The following is a 24,936-nucleotide window of genomic DNA, read 5'->3' as shown; positions in this document are numbered from 1 at the left end:
GGACTTTGCGTATACTTCATCTATGGCCAAATGTAATCCAGCACAATCAGCATACATAACTCCCTCTACCCGCCCACCCCCCCAAAACAGCTCTACATTGCCCCTTCACTTCTGCCCTCTCCCCACTACGGCACTCACCACCTCCTCCTGGTACTCCACTCCCCGGTCGACCCACGTGCCACCACTACCAGACCCACACGCTCCTACACCTCCCATTCCCATGCCACCCTCCTCACCCTTCTCCTATCCGCTGGGGACATCTCCCCGAACCCTGGCCCCTCACCACCTCTCCCCCCCTCCAGGGACCCCCCTGCCCCCGCCAGCCGCCGCAACCCCCTCAACCTCATACCTGTGCACCTCCTCCCCGCATCCATCCCCCCTCTCTCGGTTGCACTTCTGAACGCCCGTTCGGTTTGCAACAAACTAACTGCCATCCATGACCTCTTTATCTCCCGCTCCCTCAACCTCCTAGCCATCACCGAAACCTGGGTACAGGCCACTGACACTACCTCCCCTGCGGCACTCTCCCATGGAGGTCTCGCCTGGTCCCATTCACCAAGACTGAGCGGTCACAAAGGTGGTGGTGTCGGCCTGCTCCTGTCACCGCTGAGCACCTTCCAGGTCCTCCCTAACCTTCTCCTCCTTCGAGGCTCACTGCATCCGGCTCTTCTCACCCACCCCCCTAAGGATCGCAGTGATCTACAGGCCCCCCGGATCCATAGCCCGCTTCCTGGATGACTTCGCCGCCTGGCTTCCCTTCTTCCTCTCCTCTGAGCTACCGACCATCATCCTCGGGGACTTCAACATCCCCATCAACGACAACAGCCCGGCTACTTCCCAACTCCTCCACCTAACCTCCTCCTTCGCGCTCACACAATACACTCAATCCTCCACCCACATCAATGGGAACACCCTGGACCTAATCTTCTCCCACCTCTGTACCCTTAACCACTTCACTAACACCCCCTTCCCTCTCTCCGACCACCACCTCCTCATGTTCTCCATCTCCCCTTCCCCTAACTCCCCCCCCCAGTGCGCCAAACCATCACCAGCCGCAACCTCCACAACCGGCCCCCCTCCACTCGGCTGCCGACCGCTTACACGACAGCATCCTTCCACTGTCATGTCCTGACCTAGCCACCACCGCGTACAACGACTCATTATCAGCTACCCTAGACTCTCTGGCACCCCTAACCACACGCAACATCAAACCCAGACCGCTTCAACCATGGCAGAACGACCATACTAAATGCCTCAAACATCGCAGTCGTGCGCTGGAGAGACTATGGCGCAAAACCAGGTCCCCTCATGCATTCTCCCTCTACAAATCTGCCTTCCTCACCTACACCCCCTCCCTCCACGCCGCCAAGCAGGCCTACTTCGTTAACCTGATCAACACCCTCTCCACCTGCCCTCGCCGACTCTTCTCCACCTTCAACTCCCTGCTCTCTCCCCCCCCTCCTCCACTCAGTACCTCACTTACCGCCCACGAGATTGCCACTCATCTCCACAACAAGATTGACGCAATCCACAAGGACATAGTCAACTTGCAATCTACCTCCCCCCTTCCACTCTCCCCTCCTCTGACCTCGCAACGGCACTGCCCCCCACCACACCCAAGGCCCTGCCTACCGTAACCCCCCCATCGCTGCACTCCTTCAGCCCTACTACCACTGAGGAAGTCACCAGAGTCTTCTCAGAAGCCCGCCTCACTACCTGCCCTCTGGACCCTATCCCCTTCTCAACTCCTCGGGTCACCCCCCTCTTCCCTCATCCGCTCCCTTACCCACATCTTCAATCTCTCCCTCTCTACTGGCGTCTTCCCCTCCCCCCTAAAACATGAGCACATCACCCCCATACTCAAAAAGCCCTCCCTGGACCCCAATGACCTCAACAACCTCAGACCAATTTCCCTGCTGCCACTCACTTCCAAGCTCCTTGAGCGCTTGGTCTTCGATCGCCTAAGCGCCCACCTGACAGCAACCTCCTTGACCCACTACAGTCCGGCTTCCGTCCCCTACACTCCACCGAAACTGCCCTCCTCAAAATCACCAACGATCTACTAACCGCCAAAGCCAAAGGCGACTACTCTGTCCTCCTCCTCCTAGACCTCTCCGCGGCCTCTGACACAGTCGACCACCCCCTCCTCCTTAATAAACTACTCTCCCTTGGCATCAGAGACACCGCTCTCTCTTGGTTCTCGTCCTATCCCAACGCTCCTTCAGCGTTTCCTACAACGATGCCACCTCCTCTTCCCTCCCCCTCTCTGTTGGGGTCCCCCAGGGCTCTGTCCTTGGACCCCTTCTTTTCTCCATCTACACCTCCTCCCTTGGCAAATTCATACACTCCCACGGCTTCAACTACCACCTCTACACTGATGACACTCAAATTTACCTCTCCACCCCTCACCTCACCCCCACATTCTCCGCCCGCATCACTCACCTCCTAAACGACATCTCTGACTGGATGTCGCTCCATTTCCTCAACCTCAACCTCTCCAAAACCGAGCTTCTCGTCTTCCCCCCAGCCCGCGCCCCCCCCCCCCCCCATCCTTTCCATCACTACCAACACCACCATCAATCCCGCCCAGCAAGCCAAGGTCCTTGGCGTCATTCTGGACTCAAACCTTTCCTTTCAACCTCATATCAAATCACTTACAAACACATTCAGGCTCCGCACCCCAGGAACATCGCCAAGATACGCTCCTTCCTTACCCCAGACACCACTAAACTACTCGTACACTCCCTGATTATCTCACGCCTTGACTACTGCAACTCCCTCCTCACCGGCCTACCCCAGTGCAAACTCTCCCCGCTTCAGACCATCCTGAACTCAGCTGCCAGACTCATCCACCTCACCAGCCGCTCCACCTCTGCCACCCCCCTCTGCCTCTCCCTCCACTGGCTCCCCATTGCCCAACACATTAAATTCAAATTGCTCACCCTGACCTATAAGGCCATTCACAACACTGCCCCTAACTACCTCACCGACCTGATTCCCAGGTACCACCCTACCCGTACCCTTCGCTCTTCACAGGACCTCCTATCTTGCTCCCTGGTCTCCTCCTCCCACGCACGACTGCAAGACTTCTCCAGGTCCTCCCCCATCCTCTGGAACTCACTACCCCAATCCATCAGACTGTCACCTTCCCTCACCTTCAGGTGCTCCCTGAAAACCCACCTCTTCAGGGAAGCCTACCCCACCCTCACCTAACAGCCTCTGCCCTTCCCTCCTCCTACCACTCCATCCCCCACAGCCGTTTCCTCCTGTGCCTCTACCCCCTCCCTCCTAGATTGTAAGCTCAAAAGAGTAGGGCCCTCTTACCCCTTGTGTGCTGTTTGAGGTTACTGTTTCATGTATTGTCCCCCCCCCCTCTATTGTACAGCGCTGAGCACACCCTTTGGCGCTATCGAAAACTCGATAAATAAATAAACAGATGCAAATCCAGCAGCCTTTCAGGCACCAATGTCTATGCAACAGTGTTTAACTGGTATTTGCGACTCCAGTTCCTATAGTTTTGTAAACAGGCAGATTTGCACAGGACTAACAGATTTAACTCCGACAAATGCACAGTTAAGCTCAAAGCTCTTTTGGCTGTACTTCTGTGAATCAGTTCATTCTGCACTACTGCAACCAGTTTTCAGCGGGCAGAAGCCCACTGTCAGCTGACGTCACTCAGCTGGTCCAGACCGGGGAAAGATCCCAACTTTAAAGTCGAGATCTACCCTAGAGTCTGGAGTAGCACCTGGCTCAGCCACTCACCGAGCCGCTGCGAGCCTGAGCGAGCCACTTCCTTCTCCACCATTGCCCAGCGCTCCAGTGAGAAGGGGGGTTGGGTAGAGCAGACAGCGGTGACAGACAGTCACCGTTCTCTGCTCAGAGTGGCTGTGAGAACTCAGCAATCACATGATAAAAGTTGCTTAGTTCTCACACTTAGAGTCGACGAGGGACAAAGTGATTTTTTTTTTTTTTTTAAAAACCCATCCCATACTTCCCATTTAAGTGTTAAGGGTCAGAATTCTGCTGCAATGATAAAAAGCTAAGGCAGGAATTCATCACCACTCCTGTTTAGTACTGCATGGCTATGCGGCAAATGATAAAATGTCCTGCCATGCATTTTCAGCGTCAATATGGCTGCTATCAATCGGTTTCTAATTAGTTTTATTAATGATCAAGTTTATTACCACTTTATACAGTCAGTAACACAAAGCACCACTGCATTCTGGATTTTAAATTTTGATCTATTCTATCCCATACAGAGCACACCATCAGCACTAAAAACCTACAGTATTTACAGTTAAGACGCAGCTGCACATTAATCTCTTGCCTCAAAACCAGCACTCACATCCATTTAAGATAACTTTCCCTAATTCACAAAGCTAAACACATCACATTAAATAATAAAAAAAAAAATTTAAAATGTCATACTTAACTGCTCTGCGGTTTTGCACAGAGCAGTCCTGATCTTCCTCTTTTTGGGTTCCCTGCCAGCACTCCTGGCTCATCCTCCTTGATCAGTAACCCCAATAGCAAGCCGCTGGCTATGGGGGCACTGGTGCGTGTTTGCTCCTGAGCCACACTGTGCCCAAAAGATACAGCTGTGGCTTTGCTGCACTCCCTGCTCTCTCCTCCTTGACTCACTGGCTGAGAATGACCACAGAGGGAGCCAATGGCTCCAATTGCTGCATCCAGCAAAGGAGAGAGAGACCCAGGACAGCAGGGCTCTAGTGGACAGTGATGGATTGAGAGGAGGCTCAGGTAAGCATTGGGGGGGTGGGTGCAAGCACACAAGTTTTTTATCTTCATGCAAAGAATGCATGATGCTATAAAAATCTTCAGCCTTTACAACCTTAGAGCTATCACAAAGGGGCCCAACAGGCCCTTATGTGATTTCTCATCAAGGGTCAATAAGACTAATGGCTCTGCTGCCCTCTGTTCAAGCACAGACTATGCTGGATCTGCTGGGTACCCAGCTTTTCAGATGTGTTTTTGACAGCTGTGAATGCAAAAATGCTCAGAGCCGAGTACTTTTGGGTTCACAGTAAGCAGAATAGATCAGGTAACCGCACATAACGAGTCCCATAAAAGTGGCTGGGTGGCTCTACATTTGCCCAGACCACTTACAGTAAAGCCAGGAGGCAGCCATGAGCTTATTGTAACCTTTTCACAATTTGGACAAACTAGACATGTCCAAAGAGCTGAAAAAAGTTACATCTATACACTCTAAAATGCCAAGGTGATATTACCCTTAATGCAAACCAGTATTGAGAAAAACACAGTGATTGCGGTTCCATCCTCCTGAAAATACTTTTTGACCAGCTATGCTCATTTAATGGTTTTAATACTCTGGAGGCACTGGACAGAAATTGATTGGGCGCTCAGACTTCCCTGATTTTAAACAGTTTGCTTGTTCCAGTGAGTCAAATACAGAGCCAAAGATATTCAAACAAAGCAGCTTTGGAAAAAAAAAATTTTAAATTGCCAGTCCCCATGTTCCTCTCACAGAGTCCGACACGGTTAGAGGACAATAATGACTATCCAGATGGTAAAATCGCTTATAAAACAAAAGGAATAAAATGCAAACCGTATATTCCCTAGAGGCCAAACACATGCTGAAATACACAATGGGAAAAAAAACAATTTTTTAGCACTGTCTTGACCTCTTAAACGTTAACTGCAAAAAAGACTTACCTGCTGTGCATCAGTATCAGACTGGAATGTAACATACCAGTTGTTATTGTGAGCAAACTCACAGCTTATTACTTTGGGGCAATTTTCATTATCAAATAATGCTTTCACCTCCTGTAAACAAGATAAGAGAAGACATTTTTGAAAAGATCAAATCTGTCAGACAGACAAGCAGAAACTACTACACTACAATCCCGAAAATGACAGTCAGTTAAGTTTTTTATTTAATTTCAGGTACTTATATAGCGCCGTCAATTTACGCAGCTCTTTACATATATATTGTACATTCACGTCAGTCCCTAACCTTCAAGAGGTGTACAATCAAAAGGTCCCTAACTCACATTCATACATACACATACTAGGGACAATTTAAAGAGGCTCCAATTCACCTACCATCATGTCTTTGGAGCATGGAGTACCCGGAGGAAACCCACGCAGGCACAGGGAGAACATGCCAACTCCAGGCAGGTGGTGCCGTGGTTGGGATTCAAACCAAGGACTCTAGCACTGTCAGGCAGAAGTGCTAACCATTTAGTCACTGTGCTGCCCTGTTTTAAACCACTTATTTTATAGAGCTACTGTATAAACATTCCAGACTTCCCCATATGGACTAATTCCCTGATCATTCAAAGACCAAGAAGTCTGTAGCAATCAAGAGATTCAACTGTTCAAATGGTAGAATAGAAAAATGACTGGTGCTTACAAGGTTTAGGTCTTATAAATATTAGGCACGTATTAAGAGGTGCCAGCCATCATACCTCTACAGGAGTGGTTTCTGGGATTTCACGTAGAATGATAATACATCGCTTGTGATTTGGTCTCACTTTTTCGCCTTTCTCATCAACTTGCACCACAGGAGTAGCTGAAAGCAGAAGATTTAGGAGAACCTATTACAGTATAGATCATCAATCTGTTCTATACATAGACAAAGTACAAAATGTTAAAAACCAGATGCTGCATTTTTGAAGCAAGGTCCACTATAAGCCTAACAAAAAAACAAGACACGAAAAAAAACAAAACAAAAAACACGTTCACATACTATTTGATGCAACAAATCCCCATTTTGGGACATGTGGCATAGACCTGTCTTGTACACAATTAGTAACCATTTAATCCATGGCTTGGGAACATCATGCACTTTTAGTAATTACAAATGTTTTACTTACAGCGAAGAACGTCAACAATGAGGTCCATATCAGTGGTCAACTTCTTAATTCCTTCCATGTTTGCAATAGTCCATATTGGTACAAACTGGTCACTATCCATTTGTGACATTAGATATAAATCTTTTGATAGGTTCTCTCTGCATCCACCCCAAAAAAAAAAAAGAAAACAACATTTTTTTTTACCACCACAAATATTTTTCAAGAGACAATTAAAAGGCACTGTATAATTAAAGAAATTTGGTATCCAGCATTGCCAACAACTCATTGTCAAATGCTAGCTGCCTGGCTGTTTTACAAGGGCATTTTGGCTTAAATTTGATGTTTGTTCCAGGTTTGTGATTCCAGGCTTTACAACAGAAACTAGCAGAGCTTGCTAAGGATTGGTTCACACTGCTGCCACCACAAAGTGGTGGAACTTGCTTGCAATTTCCTTGTGTACTTGCTTACCACTTTTGTGATTAACATTACCGTCTACAGCGCTCAAGTCAGAGAAGTAGTGCAGAAACTTTTTTGGTCACTGACTTGAATCGCATTAAGACATTCACCCATTAAAATGAATGTGTTCTGACTTGTCATGCGACTGTCGCAAGTCATATGATAAGTTGCAGCAATGTGAACCAGAGCTAAAACTTGCAGAAAAAAAAACATCAACCACATCTCCATACAGGTGTACTTCAAACCCTGAATGCATATTAGCAGGGGCTGACTACTTGCTGTATGTTATTATTCTGGATCAGTGACCTAGGCTTCATGCACATAGGGCATTTTTGCAGCCACTTTTAGGGAAGCCAGGTTTTTTTTTTCCCCCTACTTCCAAACAGCCCTCCATGATATCCTATCTGTCCATGCACACACAAGCTTTTAGTAGCAGCAGCGTTTACCAAAAGAGAAAAACACAGGGCCAGTGCGTCCAGGAGCACCAGAGCACCATTTTGGAAGAAAAAGCACTTGATGCACGCAAGTGCCTGTTAACCTGTAGCGCGTGAGCGTTAATTCATTTCAATAGCAAGAATAACCTGTAAATGCTTGTAAAAGCACGAGACACTGACAAGCATCAGGCATCAAGAAGAGCGTTTTTAAAAGGACATGTGTGCATGAAGCGTTAGAAGTACAGAAGTCATAACAAGGAAATTAGCATTTCAAACAAGCAATAGCCACAATTGTGGCTATTGCTGAAAGTGTAATTGTAAACAGGCAGCGATATACACATAAGTTAAAACATCATTAAAGCTTAATTCAAAATCAGATTTTAAAAACGCATCCAGGATCTGGTTTCAGACTAGCTTCATGCAATTCCCTGTACAGCAGAACTCAGCAGTATGAAAGATACAGGGCCAAAATTACAAGTCATTCAGGCTCTGCTGCACTGTACAATTCAGTCAAGTTTATTGCTGGAAATCCAATGAGAGCAGAGCAATACACCTTTACTGCTCATGTTGGTCAATAACCAAGCTGACCGCTTAACTGCAGTGGTGAAAAGTCAAGGTCAATGACCTGGCTAGGCTGTCTGCCAGGAATATTCGATTACAGAGTCAGCTAAAATACAGTTCACATGTAAGGTAGTCAAGTATATATTAAAGTGACACTAAACCTAAAAAGTTTACATTAATGCGTTGCTTGCATTGAGGTAAAAAATGTTCTTTTTGTGCTCCCCCTTCACTGTGTGAAGGGGAGAAAAGGGAGAAGAGATCAGAGCTGTGCACAGCTGCATCTCTTCTCCCCTCTCTTCCTCTTCACACAGGGACTCTAACAGCAGCAGAAGCCATTGGCTATTGCTGCTTTCAAATGTAGTCAAGAGGAAGTGGGAGGATCGCCAAGTCCAGCTATGTATTTCTACAGAGCACAGCTCCATAGACACAGGTCAAGAGTGTACACGCAGAATGTGTAACCATAGCAGACAACTTTCTATTGGGAGGTTTGACACAGGAGGAGCTGAGATCGCCAGCAGGGGACCTGGGAAATGAGGAGGATTGGAGGCCGGTCTGTGCAATACCACTGAACAGAGCAGGTGAGTATAACATGATATAGAGAGAGAGAGAGAGATATGACTTTAGCAACACTTTAAATGGGTTGAGCAGTTTTACAGCAGTTTTTCAATTTTAACTGATCTGTAAGCAGAAAGCTAAAACCTGACAATCTGCACCACACAGACATTTTTATATTAGTAAAAATTAATATACCAGTAATATATTGAACAGATTCTACTTCATATTCGTGAAAGAGCTCCATATACTAATATAACCATATAGAGGTTGTAATTTGATAAAAATTTAGAGTGGTACAGAATACGGAACAATTTCGGCAGCCTGTTAAAATGCAATTACAAGCTTTTTAACAATTATAATTGCAATTTAATTTGCACCCCACACACAAAAAAAACCCCAAACACTTAAGCCTACCTTGAAAAGCAAAATTCAAGTTGTTTTTTTAAACACTCTTTAAGGTCCTCAGCAGAAACAGCTTGTGGAACTGTTGAAGTGCCATCACCTTTTTATAAGAAAAAAAAAAAAAATTAGGAAAATGAATGTTAGAATTGATATTTGCACATATGTCATTAACTCTTAACAGGCCCCTGCCTGTGACTTCTCCTGTATCTTTTTTGCAGCCACAGGTTTACCTTTTACAGCAGGGCAGAAAAGAGTCAAAGTCTACATCTTAAATGTACCAGCAGATTTAAATACACTACCAAATTGAAGCTGGCCTCCAGCTAATACTTTAGAGCCAGTTGCAGCAACTTGTTTTAACCTTTTGGGACAAAAGGTTTTACACAAACGTGATCATTGTTTGCACTGCTACGAGTGTTAATGGTTTTTCTCACCCGTGTAATACTACATCTGCAACAGAACTTGTGCTTTTGAAAAAACAGCTTTACTGGATCACCAGATAAAAATATAAGAAAGCCTAAAAAAAAAAATGCACCCATTATATCTAAGAACTGGTAAGCTGCAATATAATTAGTGGTGCACAGAAATGAAAAGTCTGGTGCCGAAACCGAAAATTCTAAATGCACCTGGCCAAAAAGTGCAGTTTTAAAAATCACACTTTGATTTAAAAAAACAAAAAAAACATCTACATACCCCAATTTTTTGTTAAATATGTAAAGGATGTTATGGAGCATAAATAGATACCCAACCTGTCACACTTTAACATTGCGCACACTCGTGCAATAGAGTGAAACTGCGGTACTTAAAAATCTCCATGGCTGATGCTTTAAAAATTTCTACAGGTTAACAGTATCAAGTTACAGAGGAGGTCTAGTACGAGAATTATTGCGCTTGCTCTGACGTTTGTGGCAATACCCCACATGTGTGGTTTGAACACCATTTACAACTGTGGGCATGGCCTATGTATGCGTTCACCACTACGTGCGAGCACGGCGGATGGGAGCACTTTAAACTTTTTAAAATTTCATTTTTTTTTGCATGGTCCCTTTAAAAAAATGTTTAATCACTTTTATTCTTAAAAGAAATGCATGCATCCCTTGTGATAAAAATTAGTGTCCTCTTAATGGAGCGATATGGGGTCAGTGAGACCCCACATCTCTCCTCTGCAATATAAAGCATTGAAAAACAAAACAAAAAACACACCATTGATCTAGTGCTGAAAAAAAATAAAATAATATGGTCGGAATCAGAAGTGACATCGTTCCGGTCCTTGAAGGGCATAGAGATGCGTGGAAGCCATCTATGCTTCACTAATCTCTACGCCCAGCACCAGGATCATTCGATGGTTTCTCAGGTAACGCTGAGAGCTACCGTGCGGCAGCAAGCAACCGGGGTTTTTCAGCACCTGTATCTGATTTTTTTTTTTCATATCGGCCGAAAAGTTTCAGCCACCGAAATTTTGGTGTATCCCTAAATATGTTTGTTTTTGGGTTCAATAGCGCTTCAAGGGCTATTTGACAGTGAATGAGGGATGACAATGCTAGTGGGACTAGTGATGACGTGGAGTCTTTTGGGGCAGGAGTCTGTGCCTAGAACTTCAAAATTGAAAAAACAAAAATGTAAACCAATTGTGGATGTATGCAATAGGCCTCCTAATGTTAAGGATGAGGAGCAGACCCATCTCAATTCACAGTTCGAGATGGCGCAGAGGCAGGGCAATGTTACAGTCCTGGGGGACTTCAACTAGGCTAACACAGGCTGGGCAGACAACTCAAATAAGTCTTCATTTCCATGTAATGTAGGACAATTTAATGAGTCAAACGGTGGAAGCTCTAACGCTCTGCTGGACCTACTAACTACACAGAGCTGACTGCACTATTCAGAGTAATTACAGTCAAGAACAGAAGTATTTGAACACCCTGTGATTTTGCAAGTTCCCCCACTTAGAAATCATGGAGGGGTCTGAAATTCACATTGTAGGTGCATTCCCACTCAGACAGAATTTAAAAAAAATTCAGGAAATCACATTGTATGATTTTTAAAGAATGTATTTGTCTTGCACTGCTGAACATAAGTATTTGAACACCTAAAAAACAGCAAGAATTCTGGCTCTCAAAGACCTGTTACTGTGCCTTTAAAAAGTCCACCTCTACTCCACTCATTAATCTACCTTAGTAGCACCTGTATGAGCTCTTTAAAGACACCTGTCCACCCCACAGTCAGTCAGACGCCAACTACTACCATGGGCAAGACCAAAGAGCTGTCAAAAGACACCAGAGACAAAATTGTGGACCTCCACAAGGCTGGAAAGGGCTACGGGGCAATTGCCAAGCAGCTTGATGAAAATAGATCAACTGTTGGAGCAATTGTTAGAAAATGGAAGAGGCTAAAGACGACTGTCAGTCTCCCTCGGACTGGGGCTCCATGCAAGATCTCACCTCGTGGGGTATCACTGATAAGAAAGGTGAGGAATTAGCCCAGAACTACAAGGGAGGAGCTGGTCAACGACATAAAGAGAGCTGGGACCACAGTTTCAAATGTCTGTCGGTAGAACACTACGCCGTCATGGTTTCAAATCATGCATTGCACGGAAGGTTCCCCTGCTCAAGTCATCACATGTCCAGGCCCATCTGAAGTTTGCCAATGACCATCTGGATGATCCAGAGGAGGCATGGGAGAAAATCATGTGGTCAGATGAGACCAAAGTAGAACGTTTTGGTCTCAACTTCACTTGTCGTGTTTGGAGGAAAAAGAAGGATGAGTTGCATCCCAAGAACACCATCCCTACTGTGAAGCATGGGGATGGTAACATCATGCTTTGGGGATGCTTTTCTGCAAAGGGGACAGGACGACTGCACTGTATTGAGAGGATGAATGGGGCCGTTTATTGTGAGATTTTGAACAACCTCCTTCCCTCAGTCAGAGCATTGAAGTTGGGTCGTGGTTGGGTCTTCCAACATGACAACAACCCGAAGCACACAGCCAGGATAACCAAGGAGTGGCTCCGTAAGAAGCATATCAAGGTTCTGGAGTGGCCTAGCCAGTCTCCAGACCTAAATCCAATAGAACATCTTAGGAGGGAGCTGAAACTCTGTGTTGCTCAGCGACAGCCCTGAAACCTGACAGATCTAGAGGAGATCTGTGTGGAGGAGTGGGCCAAAATCCCTGTTGCAGTGTGTGCAAACCTGGTCAAGAACTACAGGAAATGTTTGACCTCTAATTGCAAACAAAGGCTTCTGTACCAAATATTAACACTGATTTTCTCAGGTGTTCAAATACTTATGTTCAGCAGTGCAAGACAAATACATTCTTTAAAAATCCTACAATGTGATTTCCTGAATTTTTTTTTTTTTTTAATTCTGTCTGAGTGGGAATGCACCTACAATGTGAATTTCAGACCCCTCCATGATTTCTAAGTGGGAGAACTTGCAAAATTGCAGGGTGTTCAAATACTTCTGTTCCTCATTGTATGTTTGCCAGAAAATTACAAAAAAAGAACACTTGAATATAGGACAAGAATAAAACTTCAAAAGAACCAACTTTACTAAACTTGCTCCATACTACAAGCTACTAAAATGGGATCAAATTCTTGCTGCAATAAAAAAAATGTAATGCTTTAAGGACGTATGAGTCAATTCATCAAGGTAAATATTGCATAAATTTTAAATATTTATGTTTTGCAATATTTAGATCTTAAAATTGCACCAGCGGAGGGGTTGGGGCAGAAACTGGCTCAGGCTCTCAGCAGCTTTATGAGAAATTGTGCCAGGTGGATCCCCACCATATGGCTGCAATCTTCCTCCAGCTTGGACTGGGATTCTCTGATGTGTTGAAACCTAGTCAGAGGAGTGCAGACTGAACTGTGATCCATAGAAGTACAGCCAAATGAGGTTAGGCTGCTCTTTAATGTGGGTAAATCACCAGGAATAGGTCTCAAGGAACTTAGCCATGTAACAGACAAGTTCCTAATTTGTAAAGGACATGACTGGAATGGTACCCAGCAGATGAAACTACAACCAACCAGTAATGCCTAGGCAATCTGAGTGAAATGCTCAAACCCAACACTCTCCTCCCCCCCCCCCACAGCATTCTGGGACACTTCACAAGTCCCAGTACGTCGTTGGACCACTCAAAGGGCGCAACATACATACACACCATAGATTGTAGACGCTATAACTTTCACACAAATTGATACACATGTATTGGGACTATTTATTTTCAACCAAAGCCATGTAGCAGAATACATTTTCGGCCTAAATTTATGACAAACTGAGTTTACAATACATTTTTAAGAAGTAAAAAAAAAATTGTTTCTCAAAATGTTTGGTCATTTATATCACCAAAAAAAACCCCATTGGTGATCAAATACCACCAAAAGAAAGCTCTATTTGTGTGGGGAAAACGGACAAAGTTCGGTTGGGTACAGCACTGCATGACCACGCAATTACCAACTGAAATAACGCAGTGTCGAATAGCAAAAAGTGGCCTGGCATGGGGGGGGGGGGGGGCCTTCCAGAGGGAAAGTGGTTAATCTAAGGTCTCTAAAGACACACGGCCAAGCAATGAGGTTAAAAGGGAGGTGACTCAATTAATCTACATAAGAGTTTCTTCACTGTTTGAGCAGTAAGGATGTGGAACGCCACGGTGGTGTTAGCGGGTGAATGTAGATAAATTCAAAAAACTTCTAGATGCGTTTTAGAGAAGGCTATCTACAGGGACATGGAAAATGGTAGTGAAAAACAGGCTGAACTGATGTCTACTCAACCTTACCAACTATGCAACTATATTGTATGGGCTGAAAAAAAAAAATTCCCAAAAAGGAAAAGAAATACTAACAGGACATTGTCTGTGGTCCCCAAACCAACACCATAGAAGCCATGGCTTCAGCACTGCACTGTTGTTGCCCGAAACAGGCACACCTAGATTTAAGTGGCTGTACTCACTGAGATGTAAAGGAGAGTTCTAAGACGGCATTAGCAAAGGAAAAAAAAATGCTCTTTTCGTGTTATGCATTAGCAAACAAAAATGATCAATCTCAACACATTCTTAAATGTGGTCATCAGTTGAGAATGTTCCTATGGGGGGGGGGGGGGGGGGGGGGGGATATAAATATTATGAGATGTCCTGTGTGTCAAAGGTTTCATAATCATTTTGAGAAATGGAAATAGCTTTCATACTAAGGGCTAATTTCTCTAAAAACTGAAGTTATGATTTTTAAAATAAAGGACTAGTGAGCAGCATTGCCCACCTATTTCATGTGTTTCTTGAAGATAGTAATAGCAAGATTTCATATAGTGATTTCGGACTGTGCCTCTAGTACAAAGAATGTGTTCCCTAGTCTGTTCCATCTACAGAACAGAAAATCCACATGGGCTGCAGGATATTATTTGACTGACTAATGTTGGGTGAACTGCCCATTCTGGTGGCGATACTTTTCCAGTGAAATCACTATGGATATAACAAGCCAGTGATTGATTCAAATCACTGGTGCCTCAAAAATGGAAATACCAGTTTTGGTAGAAGGCATTTTAGTCAAACATCTAAGCAACAGTAGCAAATTCAATTCTAACTAAAATGAAGACCCACATTTGTAACGTAGTTACACAAAGTGGCAAAATAGTTATAACTTGAGTGGCACTTTGAGTTTAGATTTGACATTGGGCTATTTATCTTAGAGTGGGTAGATGCTCCTTTTTGGGGAATTATGTTAAAATTCTAAGGCACTACATCAGCCTAGAAAAAAAATCTGCAGACTCACCTGATACATCAAACATTTGATATCCAAGTTCGTCCTGTACTAATAAGTCCATTCCATTTGCAGCCGTTTCCTCTACATGAAGACCATTCCTGTTCACTTCACAAGAGGTGGGATACATTACTTCAAATGGTTTACAAGCCTCGTTCCGACTTTCTAAATTGCCTACATGAAAACGAGTAAAGAACCTTTTAGTATTTCTTATACTCTAATATCCCTTTCTTATATTCATACTGCAACCTTTGGATTTCATGCACCCACATTTACAGGCTTAACATAAAATTCTGGCTCATATCCATGCCCTGGGAGCAGCAGCTGGTGTGTACGGCCAGCCATAGAAGTGAATGGATGTACACACAAGCACTTAAAAATACAATGATCCTTTTGTGCATGGTCTTAAAAATATGTGCACTAATGATGCATTCTCCAAATGCAGAAGTATTCAGGGAATAAATCATTTAAACATGCGCGTGTATATTACATCATGCACACGGACATTAACCGCTTTCGCACCACCCTATAGCAGAAACTGCTACAGGGCAGCACTGGTGTGCAAAATCACACACACACACACACACACACACACACACACACACACACACACATATATACATACACCATACATATAATTCTGCAGTTCCGGGTAGGGTGTCGCATGCGCCGCCATTCGCCGCCTCTCGGCTGTCAATCACCAGGTCCCAGCCGGTGATTCCCTGCCAGCAGCCTCCGAGGATTTCCGACAGGGGAGAGACCTGTATGTAAATACAGATCTCTCCCGTCAGCTCCTGCACTCTGCTTTGTATGGCTCTGCATAGCACAGCCATACAAGGAAGTGTGCTTACAGTGTACAAACCCACACAGCCCACATAGTAAAACAGCACAGTTAACCCTTTGATCGCTCCACGTTAATTCTTTCCACCCAGTGCCATTAGTACAGTGTCTGCTTTTTTTTTTTGTTTTTTTTTGTTTTTAACACTGAGCACTAATGGTGTCACTGGGGATGTCAGTGACACCAAGTCAGTTCCCCCCAGTATCAGAATGCCCACCACAGTCCTGCTATAAGTCGCTGATCGTCGCCATTACTAATACAAATAAAAAAATTACAGTATATACACCGCCATTTGGAAACGCTATAACTTTCATGTAAACCAATTGACACAAATTGGGAATTTTGTTTTAGCAAAGGCTTTTAGCAGAATAAATTTTGGCCTCAATTTGATTTCAAATTTATTTTTTACTGGACATGTTTAATAGCAAAAAGTCAAAAATAGGGTTTTTCAAAATTGTCGGTTTTTTGCTTATAGCACAAAAAAATATAAAAACCGCATAGGCGATCACATACCACTGAAAGAAAGCTTTATTTGTGGGGGGAAAAAAAGAAGGTAAATTTTATTTGGATGCAGCGTTGCATAACCGTGCAATTGTCAGTGAAAAGTAACAGTGCCGCATCGCAAAAAATGCCCTCCAGAGGATTTACCTCCCCTTTCCTGACCAGGCCAAGTGGTTAAGCGGTTCTTAAAAATACACCCCGTGTATGATCCCAGCCTTGTTCCACAACTGGAGAGTAGTTGCATGCAGATGTACTCCGATTCACAATGATGCTTATGTGCATTGGCTTAAACATGTTCACAAATGTATAATGTATTCCCCCAAATAGACGTTCCGAACTCAGAAAACGTCCCGCCAAGTGTTTATGCCGATGTACAAAAGCATTGGGGTATTTAGCCTCAAGCACATGGACATTTAGAGGCTCTTGCCCATCAGTCTTTTTTCGCCACAGGTAGTGGCCGCAGCAGTGAAAGGCTGTATGTGCTTGTGTTTGAATATACACCAAGGTTTTCACACATTGGCATACACATGTGCATATGACACTCTCCCAAATGTGAAGTTGTGCATCTATGTCCAGGCAGCCTTAAAGTGGAAAGTACACAGAATATATCTGTTTACCGGTTTAAACAATGAGGGTTTTGATACTTCCTGGTATTAAAAAAAAAAAAAAGTGTTCATTAGCTTTACCGCTTTCAGAGTTAGTTCCCTTCTCATTGGACAGAGGAAATTATGCCAATTGATATACAGACTGAAGACAAAAGGTGAAAGAAAGAGGTGGCATCCTGTGATTAGGGTGGTTCAGGATTACCCACAAAAGGTTCAGCAGGGTTTCCTGCGATTGGCTGCAGGCAGCAAGCCCCATTCAAAGGCAATAAGACAATGAGAGCACTCCCAGCTATTTGTGTCCATTTGCATAGAATCGGTCAAGCATTACCTGTGGATATCAGCTTTAGAGGCAGACTCTGTCCAGGGGCAGTCACTGGCAGGTAATCACTAAACAGATTACACATGAATCATGGAAAATAGCTACCAGTGCTGTCAGTGTCCCATTGCATTGATTGGAGCTTCCTGACCGCAGTTAATCTTGCGGATTCTCCCATGTGTAATTGTTAATAGCCCCATTCACAAGTGTGAAGAGGGCCTAAAGTTACACTTGCACCATCAAACCAGAAAATAAGCATGTGACTTGCCAGGCTGTGCAGTCAAGTTTACTGCTCATGAGGTTCACATTTAGAATTATAAATCCTGTGGCAGCTAAAACTGCAAACATATGCATCAACTACTTTTGCTCAAAACGGTTAAAAAAATTGACTTTTGTAAATTCCATATCATGGAATACATACAGTACAAGACACAGGCAGAATATTCACATACCATGGAATACAGGCATGTACCTTCAGGCAATCGGACACTGGAATAACAGATCACAAGCCCCTTGGGTGCCTCCCCAATAACTCTACCCTACTGTACAGATATGGAATTTACAGACAAGCAAACTCAAAGGCAGAATGTTCATACACCATGGGATATCCCCACGCATTAAAAAGAGCGAGCAAAAGGCAGAAATCTGTGGAAAGGCTCAGCAAGCATCAATAGACGCAACCTCAGAACTATTGTGAACCTTGCAGCCAAAAGCTGCATCAAAAAATTTGACATCCACCTGGTAAAACTTTTTAAAAGTTTTAATAGAAGACCAGCTGGCAGCCATATGGAACTGGGCTACAGAGACTCGATACCAAAATCCCCATAAACATGCCCCAATCCGGTGGAATGGGCAAGTAAAATCACAGAACCTCTGAGAATGTAAGCACTTGCAACCAGATTTTGTATCCATCATGCAATGGTGGACTACGAAACTGTTCTTGTGAGGTCCAGAGAACAGGACAAAAAAGAAAACCATCTGTCTGATTGCCTTTTTCATCAAAGTGGTTGTAAAGACTCAAGATTTTTAAAAAATGCATTCTATGCGTGAAGGTAAAAAAAACCTTGTGTGCAGCAGTGCTCCCAGCCCCCTCAATACTTACCTGAGCCTCCTCGCAATCCAGCAATGTGGACGGCCTCAGCTGTCCTGGGTTCTCTGCCTGCTCATTGGCAGAGACAGCCAATCATAGCCAGTCAGCCAATGAGGAGAGGGGGCGGGGCAAAGCCACAGCTCCATGTGAGAATGAACACACAGAGCAGCGGGTGCCCCCATAGCAAGCAGCTTGCTGTGGGGGCACCTAACATGTGGGAGGGGCCAGGAGAGCCTGTGGGGGACCAGAGGAGGATCTGGGCTGCTCTATGGAAAACCACTGCACACAGCAGGTAAGTATAGCCAGTTTTATTATAAAAAAAAAACCTTTAGAATCGCTTTAAGGTGTGATAATATATCTTTCAGCAAGGCAACAATCAGACTCAAATTGCTCTATCCTTTTAACACCTGAGTTTCACCAGCCATATTATTATAATCAGAGACTGGGAAGCAGGACAGGATAGAGTGTCCAGCATGGTACCATCTGGTCTGTGGAAAAAAGGTCAGGGGTCATTTACTAGAAGTCTGACTATAGTCTATGTACCAGGTTCTTCTGGGCCAGTTTTCCTCTCTTGCTCTACATACTTGAGCAGACGCAGTAGGATTTGCATTGAAGGAAAGGTGTAAATTAGTTTCAACTGAGACCAAGGGATTATCAAGGCATCTGAGGAAACAGAGGATCCCTGGTTCTGGCAAAAAAAGACAGTATGTTGAAACTGGTGGCTAGGATCTCTACATCCGGAGTTACCCATTTTTGGAGTATCTGACAGACATCTGGATGAAGGGCCCACTCCCCTTGATTGAGGGGATGGCAGCTCAGATAAAACGCTGCAAACATGTTTGTCCAAAAGAATCTGGTTTACTCTGTTCAAAGAAGCCAGATTCAAGGTGTTCCCTTGATTGCTAATGTAGTTGATGCAGTCTATGTCCAGGGATCACCACTTGCAAGAGATTGCTGCATGAGTGACTAGGTACATACAAGGGAGCATGATTAGCTAAACTGGCAGCCTCCCATTACTGTCAATGGGTTTGCCTCTTGCAGCCAATTACAGGAACCCCCTTACTAGGGCTCTTACATCTAAATCGCTGAGCGAGAGAAGAGGGGGTGTTTGAGCCCTGGACAAAGATGGTTGAATTAAAGCCATGATTTGTCTGAGCAATTGTGACAAAGGCAGAGAATTCTGCTTTTGTCAAGTAGGCCAATTGTGTGCCTGAAATATAGCTAGAATTGGATGTGGAGAGCGGTGTTAGAACTGGGTCCTGCTCTAGTGCATCATTTGAGTACAAGATTTGTGCAGCGCAAATATTGCATTTAGAATGCATGGTTTCCACTATAGCTACAAGTGAAGCTATTCCCCACTGGGGTACTTGTAGAGTAGAAGACAGAGTAAAGCCGCTGAAAAAAGGACTAGATTACCCCATCCACACTTGATGGATGGGGGAATCCTCCCAGCTGAGCTTTTTTCCCACATCAGAATACACTGATCAACGCTACTGGCGGTACTGATTAAGCAACCAGAAATTTGACAGGCAGTTTTACAAAAAAAGTAGATCAACTTCTGTACAACTACCCTGCCCATACATGTATCACAATTCAACCGGTCCCTGCTGAACTAGCTGAATTTCAATCCACGTATGGCCAGCTTAAGAACGTTTGGAAGGAGTATGAGATAACCCAGGTGTTGACTGCCCTACAACAAATCCTCCTGGTAATTTAAGGAGAAAGCACAAGAGTACGTTATAAGGAAGAAGAGCATTAAAGTGTCTGATCAGTGGATATGTGTTCAAGCGCAGTCTCACATGGATGACCAGGAGTTGAGTGGCCTAATTTTAGCACAATGGTCGAAAAGTTTAAACTGTAAAGTGAACACATTCCAAACATAGCCCTGCTTTACACAGCAACAGTCAGATACTGGGTGACCCCATCTTAGTTGTCCATGAGACTGCAATGTATATATATATTATTATACAGTGTTTATATTGCGCCAAAGGGTTTGCTCAGCGCTGTACATTAGCAAGGGGGACTGAACATGAGACAATACAGTACAATACACGAGGAGTTCGAGGGCCCTGCTCTTTCGAGCTTACAATCCAGGAGGGAGGGGATAGTGGTACAGGAGGAAATGGCTGTGGGGGATGGAGTGGTAGGAAGAGTGGAGGAGATCGGTTGTTAGGTGAGGGTGGGGTAGGCTTACCTGAAGAGATGGGTTTTCAGGGTGCGCCTGACGGTGAGGAGGGTAGGTGACAGTCTGGTGAATTGGGGTAGGGAGTTCCAGAGGATGGGGGAAGTCCTGCAGTCGGGCGTGGGAGGAGGAGACCAGGGAGCTGGAGAGTAGGAGGTCCTGTGAGGAGCGAAGGGCACGGGTAGGGTGGTATTTGGGTATCAAGTCAGTTAGGTAGTTGGGGGTAGCATTGTGAATGGCTTTGTATGTCAGAGTTAGTCATTTGAATTTAATGCATTGGGCAATCGGGAGCCAGTGAAGGGATTGGCAGAGGGGGGTGGCAGATGTGGAGTGGTTGGTGAGGTGGATGAGTCTAGCCGCTGAGTTCAGGATAGACTGGAGTGGGGATAGCATTTGTTTGGGTAGGCCAGTGAGAAGGGAGTTGCAGTAGTCCAGGCGTGAGATAACGAGGGAGTGTACGAGTTTAGTAGTGTCTGGGGTGAGGAACGTACGTATCTTGGAGATGTTGCGGAGGTGGAGCCTGCATGACTGATAGTGATTGGACATGAGGTTGGAAGGAAAGGTTTGAGTCCAGGGTAACACCCAGGACTTTGGCGTGTGGGGTGGGATTGATGGTGGCGTTGCTAGTCGTGATGGAGAGGATGGGGGGGGGGGGGCGCGGGCTGGGGGGGAAACTAGGAGCTTGGTTTTGTACAGGTTTAACTTGAGGAAATGGAGCAACATCCAGTCTGATATGTTGTTCAGGAGGTGGGCGATGCGGGCGGAGAGAGAGGGGGTGAGGTGAGGGGTGGAGAGGTAAATTTGTGTGTCGTCAGCATAGAGGTGATAGTTGAAGCCGTGTGAGTGTACCAGTTTGCCAAGGGGAAGGTGTAGATGAAGAGGAGGGGTCCAAGGACAGAGCCTTGGGGGACTCCAACAGAAAGGGGGAGAGGGGGAGGTGGCAGCGTTATAGGTAACGCTGAAGGAGCGTTGGATACGTAGGAGGAGAGCCAGGAGAGAGCAGCGTCCCTGATGCCAAAGGAGTGCAGTTTAGTAAGGAGGAGGGGGTGGTCGACGGTGTCGAAGGCCGCGGACAGGTCGAGGAGCAGGAGGACCGAGTAGTGGCCATTAGCTTTGGCTGCTAGCAGGTCGTTAGTGATTTTAAGTAGGGCGGTTTCGGTGGAGTGTAGGGGACGGAAGCCAGACTGTAGCGGATCAAGGAGGTTATGAGTGAGGTGGGCGCTTGTAGGCTAAACGCTCAAGGAGCTTGGAAGTGAATGGCAGCAGGGAGATGGGTCTAAGGTTGTTTAAGTCAGTGGGGTCAAGGGAGAGTTTTTTGAGTATGGGGGTGATGTGTGCGTGCTTTAGGGGGGAGGGGAATGCGCCAGTAGAGAGGGAGAGATTGAAGATGTGGGTGAGGGAGTGAATGATGGAGGAGGGGGGTGACTGGAGGAGTTGTGAGGGGATAGGGTCCAGGGGGCAAGTGGTGAGGCGGGCTTCAGTGAAGACCTTAGTGACCTCCTCAGTGGTAGCAGGGCTGAAGGAGCGGAGTGTTGAGGAGGTTATAGTGTGCGGGGCGTTCGGTATGGTGGGGGGCAGTGCGGTTGCGAGGTCAGAGGAGGGGAGAGTTGACGGGGTGATGGAGGGAGGGAGGCTAGGTGGAGAGGTAGATTGCGAATTGACAATGTCCTTACGGATTGCGTCAATCTTCTTTTGGAAATGATTGGCAATCTCGTGGGCGGTGAGTGACGTACTGAGTGGAGGTGGGGGGGAGAGAGCAGGGATTTGAAAGTGGAGAAGAGCTGGCGAGGACAGGTGGAGAGGGTGTTGATGAGGGTTACGAAATATGCTTTCTTGGGGGCGTGGAGGGAGGTGGTGTAGGTGAGGAAGGCAGATTTGTAGAAGGAGAACGCTCGAGGGGATCTGGTTTTGCGCCATAATCGCTCCAGCGCACGACTGCAGCGCTTGAGACATTTTGTATGGTCGTTCTGCCAGGGTTGAAGCGGTCAGGGTCTGATGTTACGCGTGGTTAGGGGTGCCAGGGAGTCTAGGGCAGCTGACAGTGAGTCGTTGTACGCAGTAGTGGCCAGGTCAGGGCATGTCAGTGGAAGGATACTGTCGTACAGACAGTCAGCTGCCGAGTGGAGATGGGCCAGGTTCAGGTTACGGCTGGTGGTTTGACGCTTTTTTGGGGGGGGGGGGGGGGGTGGTAGTTAGAGGAGGGAGAGATGGAAAACATGAGGAGGTGGTGGTCAGAGAGGGGGAAGGGTGTGTTAGTGAAGTTGTGGAGGGTGCAGAGGTGGGAGAAAACGAGGTCCAGGGTGTTCCCATCGGTGTGGGTGGAGGACTGTGTGCACTGTGTGAGCGTGAAAGAGGTTAGGAGGAGGAGTTGGGAAGTAGCCAGGTTGTTGACGTTGATGGGGATATTGAAATCCCTGAGGATGATGGTCGGTAGCTCAGAGGAGAGGAAGAAGGGAAGCCAGGTGGCAAAGTCGTCCAGGAAGAGGGACACTGATCCAGGAGGCCGATTGATCACCGCACGGGTGGGAGAGAAGAAACGGATGCAGTGGGCCTCGAAAGAGGAGAAGGATAGGGAGGGGGGGTTAGGGAGGACCAGGAAGGTGCTCAGCGGTGACAGGAGCATGCCGACCCCACCGCCTCTGCGACCACTCGGTCTGGGTGAGTGGGTCCAGACGAGACCTCTATAGGTGAGTGCTGCAGGGGAGGTGGAGTCAGTGGCTTGGATCCAGGTTTCGGTGACCGCTAGGAGGTTGAGGGAGTGGGAGACAGAGGTCATGGATGGCAGTGAGCTTGTTGCAAACCGAACGGGCGTTCAGGAGTGCAACTATAAGACCAGGCATTGTCCTCAGTGGGCATAGCCCTAAAGGATCTTAAGGGACTGGGCTCCATAGCAATGTACCACAGCCCTGGACTGCTATAGCACCTGGTAGCCAACGTTAATATGTTACACCAAATGCAAAATTACAGGCCTGCACCACAGAGTAGGGTCCAGGTGGGACTACAAAAGTTTTACCATAGTTGCCCCGATCCAGATACACTGCTTCTGTGTAGACAGCAAAAGGCAGTAAGGGCGGATTGAAGAATCCAAAGAAAAAAAAAATAAATCAACTAGTGAACCTGGTTTCTTCGAGAAGAAGTCGTCCATCTTCAGACATTAGCAAAAAAAATGAGGATTCACCGAGTTGAGCAGGGTTATAGGGGAGGCAACTCAGAAGGTAAGGTAGAGTGAAGATATATGTCCTTAAAAAGTTTGCCAGTGTGCAATCACCTGAAGGAACAAGCCTACAACCACAGCTTAAGAAAAAATGGTGCATGTCCTCTACAATTAAGATGGTTAGATTTCACTATGCTACAGACATTTGAATTGCAGGGTCAACAGCTACAAATGACATGGTCAGCCAAACTGCATACAAATATCTTTGCATTACCTCTTGGCGCTTTTCTGTAGACTGTCATATTGCTGTACTGCTAAGTGGCACAGTGACAACACAAAGGCCTGCTAAATGAACCAATAGCTAAAATGGAGACACCTTGTCTACAGCTATACCTCCCACATGTTTTCTTTTACAATGTCTACTGGCCTACAGGTCTGCCTGAAAGCAAAGAAAATTCAGAAGCTTTCCAGTGACAATGTATTAGTATGTTATCTAAGTGGATAAAGGATGTAGAAGGTCACGGTCTTGGGAAATGGAATTGACTGAAGCATTGGGAAAAGAACAAACATTTAAGAAAAGATAGCCCAAATCTCCTGCTTTACTATAAATCCTGCTGACAGGCTTTAGATGCATTTAAGGGAACCTGACAAATAGTAACTGCCCTTTTTCATAGGTTTCTTTCAAGTGCAAGAGCCTGTTTTCTCCATCATGTATGCTCCACTACTTGGCAAATCTACCCAGTAAATGTATGCAAGAGTCCCATCTTCAAGTCTGCAATGTAGCAGCTGGAAAAATCCTCAAATGTCATCTTCCATATACACCGATCACCCATAATTTTATGACCACCCACCTAATACTGGGTAGATCCCCCTTTCGCTGCCAAAACAGCCCCGAGTTAAGACATGGACGCCACAGAAAAACTGAAGGTATGCTGTGGTATTTGGCACCAAGGTGTCAGCAGTAGATCATTAAATTCCTGCGAGTTATGAGGTGGGGCCTACATGGATTGGACTTGTTTTTTTCAGCACATCCCACAGATGCTCCGATGGATCGAGATCTGGAGAATTTGGAGGTCAAGACAACACCTCAAACCATTCTCGAACCAGAATGTTCAAAGACCTTGAAATGTATGGGGTGCTGCTTCTGATTGAGTGCGGCTTCGAACGAGTGCATAGAAGAAGCAGTTAAACGCAGCAATCTAATTATGCCTTCTCTACTTTCACAGGTAAATGCTCCTTTCTTCTACCTCCACTCTTAACTCCAAA

General features: G+C 45.6%; 1 protein-coding gene across 2 annotated transcripts in view; it reads right to left on the bottom strand.

Annotated features, from left to right (window-relative positions):
* LARP4 (La ribonucleoprotein 4) overlaps positions 1 to 24,936 on the bottom strand; it is a 120,937-nt gene that overhangs the window by 40,783 nt on the left and 55,218 nt on the right. Inside the window, exons 3-7 of one of the 2 annotated variants that reach the window (XM_089652036.1) lie at positions 14,997 to 15,158; positions 9,254 to 9,341; positions 6,855 to 6,991; positions 6,447 to 6,550; positions 5,692 to 5,802 (exon numbers count right to left, since the gene is read on the bottom strand). In XM_089652036.1, the coding sequence (XP_089508162.1) occupies positions 5,692 to 5,802; positions 6,447 to 6,550; positions 6,855 to 6,991; positions 9,254 to 9,341; positions 14,997 to 15,158 (602 nt within the window). The remainder of the gene's footprint in view (positions 1 to 5,691; positions 5,803 to 6,446; positions 6,551 to 6,854; positions 6,992 to 9,253; positions 9,342 to 14,996; positions 15,159 to 24,936) is intronic. The other variant, XM_089652037.1, reaches the window with a different exon arrangement.

This window comes from Staurois parvus, unplaced genomic scaffold, assembly GCF_062004578.1.
Source record: "Staurois parvus isolate SC_StPar_1 unplaced genomic scaffold, SC_StPar_1.0 ptg000669l, whole genome shotgun sequence".
NCBI lineage: Eukaryota > Metazoa > Chordata > Amphibia > Anura > Ranidae > Staurois > Staurois parvus.
This window is presented reverse-complemented; position numbering and strand designations above follow the sequence as displayed.